Source organism: Pholcus phalangioides, unplaced genomic scaffold (assembly GCF_987345545.1).
Source record: "Pholcus phalangioides strain wild (caught in Gottingen) unplaced genomic scaffold, Ppha-v1.0 ptg000016l_1, whole genome shotgun sequence".
NCBI classification, from domain to species: domain Eukaryota; kingdom Metazoa; phylum Arthropoda; class Arachnida; order Araneae; family Pholcidae; genus Pholcus; species Pholcus phalangioides.
The window spans coordinates 9,650,085-9,663,570 of NW_028301609.1; the positions used below are offsets into that span (position 1 = coordinate 9,650,085).

The window sequence follows — 13,486 nt, forward strand, 5'->3', positions numbered from 1 at the left end:
ACATTATAAGACAGAGAAACAATTCTTATTCTATTAAATTACATGCAAAGAACCAACAATGGAAATCTAAAATACGAATCAAAATGATCAATATAACAAAAAGAAATATCAGACTATCATTTTTGATGAATTTCTTCAATTTTCTCGGAAGACTCCGAATCGAAAAATAAATGTGTACTTTTACATTTACAGTAATATGTATATAAAATATATAAAGAAATAAATAATGTCTTATCCGGAGAAGGGAAAGTGCTTTAGGAGATGGCAATGGGTCACCTTCAGTAAATTTAGTGTTGACCCTTCATCACGACCCACGCTGTTTCCCGAATAAAACGAAACAAGAAAAATTGAATGCGTGGGAATTTCTCCGAATTTTTCCACAGAAATTCGTGTAAAAACCGAAAAAAAATTTTTTTTGGTTCGTGAAATAAATGGGGGGGGGGGGGGCTAATATAAAAACTCATCGCCAAATGGCGAGTGATTGATCAAAGCTTGGCCGAGATCCAAAGATAAGCAAACCCTAAGGACAAAATGGGAAAGGAAAAACTTTTAGTGTTGTCACTTTTTTTCGGTTGGCGATCACGTGGTCTCTTTCTCCGGTTTCATTTAAATAGAGATGAGTTTTCAGTGCAACGTCAGTAGCATCATAAAAAACAAACGTGTCCGGTTTACGTGTTTGTAAACTCGTAGCAAAATATAAACATATATTTTACCGTACACACACAAACAAACAGTATATTCTACGTTTATTGACAGTATGGCGTCTTGCCGACAAATCTTTTACGTTATAGTATTTTTGGGAGTTCTCTTAGTTGCGAGGCCTTCGGTATCCCGGTACGTCGCTAAGGTAAGCTGATATTTATACGCATAACAATTATTATTACTTAATAATTATTATTAATTTATCAATTAATTATTTCTGTCGATATTTCACCATAAAAATCGAATTTGAATCCGGAAAGTTATTGCCTCGACATTTTATTGAACGCAAAAAATCTATCAATTATTTCGAGAAGAAAATTTTACTGTTATAATTATTAAAATTATTCTTTTACGTGTGATGTGTTGTATAGAATTATTACATTTATGATGCACTAATGTTTATGCTGTACGACCTCGCAGTAACGGACAGCAACGGGACCGAAAATTGTCCGCAAACGGGGAGTGTTCGTTGAAATGAGTAGTGAAATAAATTGAAGACTTATTTTTCACAATTTTCTTGAAAAAAAAAAAGTGTCCTTTGGCAGGAGGTGTGTCCGTTATGAGAGGTTTTACTGTATAAGTTCATATTTAATTTAGAGTTAATTAAAAGAGATAAGTGTTTTTTTACTGTTGTATTTATCTCTCTCTCTCTCTCTCCAAGTGCATATACTTCGGCATATTTATCTCATGCCTAGCACTTGAGTAATCCCATTTAAAGATTTATCTGAATCGGCAGCTTATCCACGGGATAACCATTCAGTAGAATAAGTCATAGTTTGACCAACTGTTGTTTAGTGGAACCGTGGGCCAAATATGTGCATTGGAATTATCTCAAACATAATTTTGTAAAAATGAACTAAGGGGCACATTACCAGATTGTCAGCGGTGCAGCTTCAAGTGTGGTTTGCGGTATATTCCCATGTGACGTGGGGCGCATTCCCATATCACTTAAGTGGCCCGAGGTACATTCTCACTTCAGTTAAGTAATCTGCGGTGCTGTTCTAGATCACTTGAGCGGCGTATGGCACATTTCCTGATCATTTGTGTGCCTTGCGACACATTTACAGTTCACGTAATTATGTGGCCCTCGACGTTTTGAAACCAATGAAATGACCCCCCACACTCTCTAAAAAGTGGAGCACCCTTGATTTAAAGATTAAGAGCTACACGTATTCTCAGGATAACTCATCAGAGAGAAACATACTTAGAAATCCTGGTAATTTTCCCCCGTGGACACCCACGATGAAGCTTGCCCGAGTGGTGCAGGGGGGGTAAGATGCTCGACTTCCACTATGGAGGTTGTTACCGTCAAGGTCCACGGTTTCGAATCCGGGCAAGAACATCAGGAACAAGTTCCTTACCTACCGAGTCTGGGGCGACCACCGATAGATGGCAACTCCATTTCTCCACCTAACTCCACTGGTTTGAAATTGCCATATGGCGATGTGTGACCGGAGTGTTGGTGTGCGGTAAAGTAGCCATGATGAACCGGTATTTGACACCAAACTTCCTAATAGACGGACATCTACAATTATAGGTATTGACTACAGACGATTCCGAAAATGACTTGAAGAATACGGTGCAACCTCTTGTACATATAACAGGCAATCTCTCCGTTAGCGGACACCTCCGGTTAACGGTCACTTGTTTGAATCCCGTGAAAAAAGGGATTTTCGATTTGTTTCGCTACCTGTTGAACGGTAGTAATGGTGGTCAGTAATGGTGATTTTAAACACTAAATTTCGTACTACTACTTAACCTCGTACACATCCCTTTACGTAATTTCTAACGAATTGGCACATGCCGGAATGTGTGTTCTGAGTGTATGGTTGTGGTTTATGTTCTCAGACACTTATGTATGTTTATTGTCGTAGTGGTGCGTGCTGCCATCCGACTTCCGTATTTTGAAGCAAAAATAAGAGACGCTTAAATTTCTTAAGGATTGTACTTAACTTGCTCAAGTTGTCTCTACTTCAAAGCAGGAACTGAAATGTCATGATCGTTATTCAACAGGCAGTTACAGATCCGTGTCCACCCTCAGCTGTTTACATTGCGAGCCTGTCCTTATAGAAAGGGTATTCAACCCTTTAGAGCATAGTTTCCCAACCTTTTTTGTCCCATCGCCCCCTTCTTCTTTTTCTACCATCGCTCCCCAACGCAATCTAACCCATAGGATCCTATGTTATACCCGTAGCTTCTACGGGAACATTCCATCCCCCCCAGGGGGGCGTCAACGCCCACGTTGGGAATCACTGCTTTAGAGAGTGCGGGTCACTTCATCGGTTCGAAGACATGTCGAGTTCCACTCAAGTGACCTGGGAATGTGCCGCGAGTCACTTCAGTGAAGTGAGAATGTGCCGTGAACTATTTAAGTTATCTGAAACAGCTCCCAGGTCACTTCAGTGTTCTGTAAATGTGCCGCTGATCATTTGAGTGACGTGGAGCTGCACCTCGGGTGATAAACTATTATATAAACCAAAAAATGCACCTCGAACATATTCCTTTTCGGAACTTCTAACGAATTGCTGCATGTTGGAATGTTGTGAACCTAATGTGAAGTTTGTCCCTGTGCAATGTATGTTATGTGTATAGTGTGCCATTAATTTTCCTAACTATGAATGAAGAAGTGTAATGATCGAACACACAATTGTACCGTTGTGTGTAGAAGCCTATTGCTATCTGTGGCGAGACTTTCTAATTGGGGGGGGGGGGGTAGCGGCTCGCATACGCTCCTCGAAATTAGGAAACCTCAAATGATCTATTAATGCGCCGCTTAGTTCATGTGTACAAAATTAGGTTTGAGATCACGGGCTGTATCAGATAACTAGAGGGCCAAGGCCACATTTGGCCCACAGAACCATGATTCATGCCTTACAGCAGTGGTTCTCAAAGTGTGCGTCGCGGGGTATGTACATCGTCGACCGTTGTAAGGGGGTTCGGGCCATGCTGGCGATATATTGATGCGCTCCTGTTCTCAAAGCTTTGAAGTGATTCTTTTAAGGATGCAGAATAGGATGCAGCTACTGGGCTATTCTGAACCACGGGGGTCGAACTATGACTAGGGCAAGGGAGCCGAGAGTGCCAATAGTTTGACAAACGCTGACTTGCAGGATACAAACGTTGCATAATCGCCTGTCTCAACGGACCTTCGAACCTTACACGACTGTGGATTAGGAGCGGAGGGAAAGTCCAGCTTGAGAGAAATGCGCCATTCGCCCACCGTGTGACGCTGTGGCCCAGTTCGTGGTGATGGTCAGTTTGTGTCAGTATTACGCGGATTTAATTTCCTCGAGGATGGCCATTCGTGTTGGCAAACTTCCCAAAGGTCACCGACTGTGTTCCTGTAGATATTTGGGAAGCTTTTTTGCGACGCACACAAAGAGCGGACTAACTAGCCTCTTCCCCCCAACGACCTTTCCTGATAAGGAGATTATCTCTATGAAGAGAGAGACTGAGATCCTTTACTTATCTCGTTTTTATTATTATTATTATTAGCGCGTTCAAACACGCGAATTGCCTCAGCCTCGTTCGATGATAATGGCTACGGAAAAAGAGAAGAGGCAGAAGAAAGCCCAAAGCACCTCTTCCTTCCCTTCCCCACTCAAAATCCGTGTTAGGTGCTCAGAGTGCTCACTGCAGAGTGCTCAAATCCTGCACTTGATTTTTGTGCTTGCTAGGTCTCGATTGATAGAATCGGATTCAAAAATTCACACTGTACTTGTCCAAGTTTCAGCACAGCATATGAACAATTTTCTATACATGGGTGCTCATAAACGGTGCTCGTAATTCGTTAACGATGCTTAAAATTAATGTTGGGAGTGGAATCATGTTCGAGTGCTGATCCAGAGGGGGGGAGATGGGGGTGATCGCCCCTCCCAAGAGCCGCATAATATGGGGAGAATTTTTCAGTCCCGTAAAAAATACGGGACAATCTACTGAACTTGTGCAATTCGCCCCTCCCAACACATCGTCCTGGATCCACGTCTGACCATGTCCATGAAAACCACAATGCCGGGCTTCTTAACCTATGGGTCATGACGCAAACTTGGTTTCCGAGATGGGTCGTAGAACACCCCTAAAGCCTGGTTTTCCTAGGAATAGGTTTTTTGCGACGTATGAACCGAATTAGACCATTTTGCGCCGGCAGAAACGTGTTACATAATTACGCTACGCGTTTGTGTTTTGCTAGGGTGGCGCATCAGATCAGGACGGGCTATATTATATTATATGGCCTTGGCATCAGTTACTCTGTCGTCTGCATGCTCCGGTTTGAAGAGAAGAGAAAGAAAACAACAAAAATGAAGGGAAGATCGGTGAAACGCCAGAAAGCAGTCAACCAATAACGCCCGACGTAAAGCGCTGTCGTGAGCCGTATTGCGCTCTGTAGGAAAACAGCTATACTGCTTTTCACACTGGTGAGTGGATGGCGTGTCGCGCTGGGTGATTCATGTCGCGCATGGCACAGAAAACCTGCTCCTAGGAAAACCCGGCTTAACAGCCAAGGATTCTTGAGCTACGGGTCACGACGAAACTTGATTCGCCGTGTCGTACAAATTCACTTACAATCTTGTTATAAATGCATTTATTGCGTTACTGGTTTCACTAATTTTGAAGAACGAACAGTCCCATGAAGCTTATCCTGTTGTTGAGTCGAGGCTGGAAAAGATTAAGAACCCCGTGTGTGCATTATACCATACATACCACCACCACCAATCCTCTCACTTTGGAACCGAGTCCATGGGCAGGGATTTTAGGTAGGACTCCAGGCAAAAAATTTCTCACGGTGTAAGTCTTGATAAATTTAAAACGTAAAATAATAATAATAATAATTCGTATATGGGAGGGGGGGGGGGGCTTTGGGTTGGAGCCCTGCCAACCCCTTTCCCTCCTATGTAGGAAGAATGATACAGCAACACGTGTAATAATTCTGCGCAATATTCGTGCAGTTCATTAGATTACTGAAATGGTGGTCGCGCGACGAATTTACGACCCACACTCAGAATCCACCAAGTGAAGTGAATCCCTTTGCGGCCCGGGGCCTAATTGAGGAGCCTATTTTCAAAAGGGGGAACACATTTCCACTTTTTTTTCATATATATATATATATATATATATATATAACTGGGGGATAAGCTCTGTCAGATTATGCGATCGGGATCATTCAAACGGGAATATTTTTCGGTAAAAATTGCAACGTAAAGCGTCGTTTCTATCAAAAGGGCCTTTTTCATAGAAACGTATTTGTCATTTCTCAATTGACAAATACGGTATTGGTATTTGTAATTTCTCAATAATGGCCCTCGATAACGGACAGTCCGTGGGGCCGAATATTTTGTCCGCTTACGGAGTGTCTGTTATGAGAGGTTACACTGTAGATTGATCGTGTTTCTTATGTTAATACAAATACAAAGGCCACAACAGGCAAATTGTCCAACCAAATGGCTCAAAAAAAGATGTCCATAAAAATATAGATGTCAAAATATAGCCAAAGTACAACAATCCGATATAAAAGCATATATCACGAAAGAAAAACTAATAATTAATAATACAAAGGATATGTCCTGTAAATGCTAATGCGGAGTTTAAAAGTTTAGATTTTTCATTTTGTGACACACTGTATTTTCAAAACTGGTACAGTGTAATCTTTGAATGCCTTTTGCGAGGACTTTTTAAATTGAAATCTTATCTCTACGACGGACGGTTGATGAGATAAAGGCTGAACTAGCACTTACAGGACAGCCTACCTACAGAACCACACACACACATGCATCTCGTCCATATTCCTCTGCGGAAGGTCTAACGCATTGGTACATGTTGGAATGTGCGTGTCCGTGTTGTGAACCTACCTTGAAGTTTATTTCTGTGCAATGCTTGTTATGTGTTGTGTTGCCATCTGAAATCAATTTCTCTAACCACGATTGAAGCGTGATAATCGAATAATTGTACTGATTGTAGGTCTGTTGCTCTCTGTGCGGTGAGACTTTTTAACTGGGAGATCGATTTGCATTCTCACCTCGAAGTTGAGAGCCTCAGAAAACCAACTCCGGCCGACCACCACTGTGGCGACAGTGGGGTTCGAACCCGGGTCCTCGCGATGCGAGTCCGGCACTATGACCACTCGACCACCACAGCGGCTACAGGACGCTCTGTATAATACACTGCACATAAAAAAAAGCGACCGATTATGGTTATATATATTCTAAGTATGGATAGAACTTCTCGATTTATCTCAACATGTGTATCGTACGAGTATTTGTTTTTAAACACGTCAATTGTGTTAGAATTCACGACCCGCGGAGATGAGTTATTCCATTTATTGACAACCCTATTAGAGAAAAACTCCCTGCGACACCGCAACCTGGAATCGTTCCTTACTAAACGATACTGGTGCCTCCCGTTGTCGAAGTAGTTGATTGACGATGCATTAATAGACGAGAGGGCAGTAAGACCCTTTCCTGGGCTAGTTATGACCTTCTGAAAACAACAGATGATGTAGAAATTTCCAATTTTTTCAGACTTGACCAGCTCAAATTTTAATCAAAAGGTAACATTTCCACTAATTTTCTTTCAAAACGGAACATTTCTAAAGTTCAAATTGTTGAATGTCTCTGTTGAATGTTGATCAAGAGACACACAGCATCTAAAACAGGGGTGGCCAACTTCTTCCTGTTCGCGGGCCAACATAATGGTCAGCTATAGCGTCACGGGTCACATCGGTGGAGCAACTTCGATGTATAAGCCGCTCCATTATTAATTAATTAATTAGTTATTAAATTAATTTCGTCACTAGAAATAAGTTTGTTAATAAAAAAAATTTGCTGTTTGGAACCGATAGTTCAAATAATGATCACAAATTCAATTTTTTTGCACGGTAATTTTACCTTATCGCGAGCAGCACGAAATCACTTCACGGGCCCAGCCGTTGGCCACCCCTGATCTAGCTATTCTTCTACCATTCATATGTATAACCTGTTGGGCTGTTTTTCTGGAAAAAAGTGGAAAAACGTTGCCCTTTTGAAAATAAACTTTTCGATTCATTTATACAAATACAACGCCACAACAGGCAAATTGCCCAACGAGGTGGCTGACTTAAGAACATCATGGATCCCCGAGCCATTTTTTGGAGGCCGTACCTACTACTGCTAAACCACACATGCACCCCGCCCACCCCCCAACGAATCGGTACATGCGGGAATGTGCGTGTACGTGTAGTGAAACCTGACGTGAAGTTTAGTTGTTTTCTGTAATGCTTGTTATGTGTAGTGCTGCCATCTGCCACTAGTTTTTCTAACTATGAGTGAAGTGTTATGATTGAATGATTTATCGTTGTAGGACTGTTGCTCTCTGTGGCGAGACTTTTTAACGGGGAGATCGGCTCGCATTTGCGCCTTAAAGTTGGGAACCACAGAAAACCAACTTCAGCCGACCACCACTGTGGGGGTTCGAACCCGGATCCTCGCATCGCGAGTCCGTCACTATCTAACCACTCGACCACTACAGCGGCAACATTTGTGGTCAAAAACGTGACAGTTTTCCATATTTATCAAGGCCTGAAACGTGTTTTCGCTGATCTACCAAAAATCTTTGAGCCTAGTCGATGGATGCCTCTCGATACCCGCCAAGTTGAAAATCGGGGCCATGCGATTGCCGCTCTCTCCATAATCACAAATAAAATGATGGCGATGATTTATGCAAATTAATATTCACGCGATTGATCACTTTTCAACTCACGATCGGTTTTTTTACCCCTTGATTTATCTTCGATAACGTAAATAAACACACGATTGAGATATTTAATTCTTTTTTTTTATTGGCCCTGTCCTTGGCGGTCATTTTTTTTCGTTTTACGATTGGGTTTGGTGTTGGATTTCAATCAAAGTTTAAAAACAAAAAACCCCTGGTATCGAACTGGATTAATTTAACGATAAAGACGCAGTTCAATGACGCTTTATTTCAACTGTTAAAAAAAAACCCTCATTATTTGAACAATTACTTCAGTCCCAAGGCCGAGGTTACGATTCTTATCTTGGACGTCATACGATAAGTAACGTAAAGTCGCGATTAAATCGCAGGAATGAAATTTTTTTTTGCTGTATATATATATATTGTGTTTCTCTGCTAATTACTAATTTAGTATATTCTTTATTTAATTGCAGAGAAGTGCCGGAGGAGATGAAGAAGTGAGCAGTAGCGTCCCTCAATGTGCGAAGTCGACCCCGTGCGGTTGGGAAGTTTACAGGCCGTACTTGAGGTCGATCGTCGACTTCATCAAAAGCCCGTAAGTTACGCAACGCTATCTAGTACGTACATGCTCAACCCATGGCCCGCGGGCCGAATGTGGCGTCACGTAGTCGTCTGATGTGACCGCGAACTCTAGCCTAATTTTGTAAAAACGAACTAAGCGCCACATTTTCAGGTCACTTAAGGGACCCGCGTTGCAGTTCCGCATCACTCTTAAGTGGTCTACGGTACATTCCCAGATCACTTACTTCAGTAGACCGCGATACATTCACATATCACTTCGGTGACCTGGGGCACATTCCCGGATTAGGGGCCGTTCAAGTATTACGTAAGCAGATTTTCAGCCATTTTCGACCCCACCCCCTGTCAGCAAAATTTCGTCGGCAGCTTAGAACATTTCATATCTTCAAAAAGGGGTGGTTGATGACGTAAGCAACCTTCAAACACCCCCCCCCCCTGTCATTCATCAAAAGTCAACAAATCCGAAACCCCCTTCCCCCCCCCCCGATGCTGACGTAATACTTGAATGACCCCTTACATAATTGACTTGCGGTACAGTTACAGATCACAAATGATTCGTAGCGGCATGAAGGTGCCCGCCCACTCTCCAGAAAAAGTGAAGCGATGATCTAGCAACCTTTGATTTAGTATCTTATCAGAAAATAAGATCGTGATTATTTCTTGATAGAATCACTTCCTTGTCTAGTGGTTCCCCGGTTCCCAGGAAGCATCATGAAAATTTTGTGGAGGGTGTCCCGCCCCCCACAAGACAGTAAAAATGAACTAAGTGGCACATTTCCAGATCACTTGAATAACCCGCGACACAATTCCCAATCACTCAAGTGGCCAGCGCGACACGTTTTCAAATTTCGAACCAATGAAGTGGCTCGCACTCTGCTAAAGGTTGAACACCGTTGCTGTAAACCCCCTATACTGTATATATAGCTTCTACTCCCTCTCCCTCCCCACCCGGTCCTTTCCAGAATTTTCTCACTTTGATGAGCCACTAAAGCTGTAAAAAAACTTTCTGCTGGGAATATATTTAAGGGCCATGTACGTCTTAACAATATGGGGAGGGGGGGGGGCTCTGGGTCAAGCGATTCACCTGGATTCCCACCAGCTTGTCGCAATTATGTCACTCATTAATGTTGTCTATGGCTCTGCAAAATATACATGAGAGAGCCGATGGATCAAGAGACTCCCTGCACTGCACTGCCCAGGTATGCTCATGTATGTCCCCCCACAAGCGGTGGGCTGGCAAATCTCCAGCCGTGGGGCCCGGGATGATTTTCATTATTTTTTTGTTTTTTCACGTTATGAATCCACCATAAAGGGGCCCGTGAAAGTCTGGTCAGGGGGGCCCGCAAAAGATCCCAGACCAGGGCCTACTCCAGGATATGGGGGCCATGCGCTCATGCGTTACCTCGGTTATAGATCACGGCATGAAGTATGATGGCGTCAGTATGAAAGAAATGCCGGTAGTGGCTGGTGTGTTCCTGCAATTGGACTTCTGCACACGATGGCTTTTGATGCAAAAGAACCAACTACACACTAGTATGGCTGATGATTAGCTACTACAGCGTATTATGATGGAAATGGTTATACGAGGGTCATATACGTATTTTTGTCATGCGCAACGACCTTGTATTAGTCATCAAGTTGATGATGCCTAAGATGGCATCCCTCAGTTCCCCAAAAAAGGTTGAATCTTACCCTTCCAAATGCGGGGGGGACGGGTGCGTATCACCCCCAATAGCAATGCGCAGGAAGTGGCAGAATTGTATGTAACAAATTCCCAATATGTTTGCAGTTTTTAGTTATTCAACTGGTTTTTTTCTCTATTACTATTGCGCAGAAATCCTGTCACCTTACTGTGACCAGTCACATAACCCTCAGGGGTGCACTTAATACAGACTGGGAACCACTGCCGTAGAGTTTTTTTGTTTTTTTTCTTAACGTATCCCGTTTCGATCCAAAGTTTTTGATAATCCAATTCGGACTATAAAGTGGGGGGGGGGGGGGCGAGAGCAAAGCTAGCGATGATATGTTGTTCAAACTTGGGGCCACTGATTAGCAGGGTCCCCCCCCCCCACCCGGACAAATATCCCACTTTTCTAAGCAGAAAATCTACCGTTGCAAAAACGTAACACCAACAACAACACAAAAACTGTTAACAACACCGCGCAGTCATGCCAACAACCCCGTTAGAATATCTCGCCACAGATAGCAGCAGGCCCCCTATACAACGATACTATTATTCAATCACTACACTTCACTCATAGTTCGAAAAATACGTGACAGATGGCAGCACAATAACAATAGTTCCGAAGAGGAATATCGACGAGGTGCATGTGTGGTTTAGTAGCAGTAGTCATGCCAACAACCCCATAACGTTGCTGAGGCAAGTGTACGAGCATTGTTGCATGGTGCTGCCATCTATGTCTATTTTCCTCAACTTCGGTGAAAATGTGATAGACTGTTTCCGGGATAAGAAGCGAGCTTGAAATTGCGAACTTGCGCCATGAAGTTGAGAAAAACCAATCCTAGCTGATGTGTAGGTCAATAAATTGGTCGTGTGTGTACGACATTTCGCATGTTTGAAGTTTTCAATTTCTAACGTTTTTTTATTTTATTTTCGTTGTCCAAAGGTGTGAATGTCCAGAGGGGACATTATGTGTCCGTTCCAGCGACGACATCTCGATTTCGGCTTACGTCCACAGGTGCCGAGCCGTAGACGAAGCCGATGAATTCTGGCAGTTCGAAGACAATTGAATGCACAGCGTAATGGGACGGACGGGGGACGAGACAAGTGTTGCGCCCCCTTCTTCCCCCGTACCCCCCAATGTATAACCACGCACCATTATTATTTATTTATCATGTGTTGTTACGCATTTTTGTCCTTTTTCCCCATTTTATGTTTGTACATAACTTTGTAAAATATGACATTACTCCATTGTATCGGTCTCTCCACTGGATTATCACAGGGGAAAAAAAAGAGAACGGAGAGAAAGTATTATATCATTTATAAAGAGAAAAAACAAACAATATGGCGTCTTTTTTTTATTTATTTTGCTGCCTAATAAGGCATTCGTTTATTACAAATTATTGAATTATTTCCTGTTTCCATCAATGGGTATGAAAACTAAACCCTAGCATGAGGGGGATCGATTTTTGATAATAACTATGTCTCCGGCTCATATACAAGTCATATTTCGAAGGTTTTTAACAGCTGGCTGATGCGAAGATATACCTGGGGAAGAGGATGAATTCAACTGTCCTTGCGGGGAATCGAACCCACGTCCTAAATATACCTTCACGTCAGTCAGCTGATAAAAACCTTCATATGGATAGCGGAGAGTGACATCATTTTCCTTGTATAAGTCGCCATCTGGTGGTGGTAGATTCAGCATTTGTGAGCTTCGGCCCGAGTTAGGTCCGACCGTCCATGAACGGTCCCGTTCGGTGCACGCGAGCTTCAAGGAAAGATTGAGATATTCGTTGCCTTTTTGTAGCGATTCTCAACCTTTTTTGACTCGCGGAGCCCTTTTTAGTAAAAAAAATTCTATGGCGGAGCCCCGTAGGCCAATTTTTCAATTATTCATCAAAGTTACTGATTTATTTTTATGCTACTTAAAAGTATTTATAATTTTTTTTTTTAATTTTCCTCGAGCGGCCGTGGAGAACCTGGAGAGTGCACAAGGGCTCCGGTTGAGGACCGCTGGTCTAGTGCGTTCACCCGGAAAGTGAAAGGACGTGGGTTTGATTCCCCGTAAAGGGCAGTTGAATTTTCTCTCGTTCTTAAATATATCTTCGCATCAGCCAGCTGTTAAAAGCATTTGTATGGATAGCGGAGAGTGGCATCATTCCTCGAATAAGTTATACTCTCGGGCATTTTTTCGAGTTATTGGTCTTATTTTAGAAATTTTCAAGCAATAGATCTTTTTGGTCCTGTTTCTTTTATTACCGAGAACATTACAATTCAGCTTGAGAAACAATCAACGAGGTTACAGAAACTAACACAGTCTGCTTCATGACAAACTAGCCTTCATATATTGCTCCATTTGGTAATTTTTACCCAATTTAAAAAAAACTTTCCAAAGTAGTTTTTCCCCCTGAAATATTTCTTAGAAGAAACTAAACACAATAGAGCTGTTTTTTTCCCAAACATTCGCAACTGCATCTCATGAATTTCAAAGCGATTCTAGAACGTACCAAATAACAGTTATTCAGTCGAATCTGGTGAGAGAATTCTAATTAAAAACTTACATTAATGAATTTTTTTTTTGTTTATTTTTTTAACTTAATAAGATAAGGAACAATAAACTGAAAAAGAAGAGATGAAATAACGTTAAAATTATAAGGTCATATTTTCGAGTTTTAAGGTCATATTTTCGCGTTGTTTAGGTCATAAATGCTTGCATATTTTCAAGATTTTTAGGTCATTATACTCCGAACCCTAACGAGGGATCATACAAGTATTACGTCAGCATTTTGGGGGGGGGGGCTGATTTCAGATTTGCTGATTTTTGATGACGGGGGGGGG

At 42.2% G+C, this 13,486-nt stretch overlaps 1 protein-coding gene across 1 annotated transcript; it reads left to right on the forward strand.

The window, feature by feature from the left end:
- The first annotated feature begins 551 nt into the window (after positions 1-551).
- On the forward strand, positions 552-11,983 carry LOC149075010 (uncharacterized). Its single transcript, XM_089246013.1, has 3 exons — positions 552-847; positions 8,859-8,980; positions 11,592-11,983. Exons 1-3 carry the CDS (start codon positions 758-760, stop codon positions 11,713-11,715), a joined length of 336 nt encoding a protein of 111 aa, XP_089102139.1. The 5' UTR covers positions 552-757; the 3' UTR covers positions 11,716-11,983.
- The last annotated feature ends 1,503 nt before the right edge of the window (positions 11,984-13,486 follow it).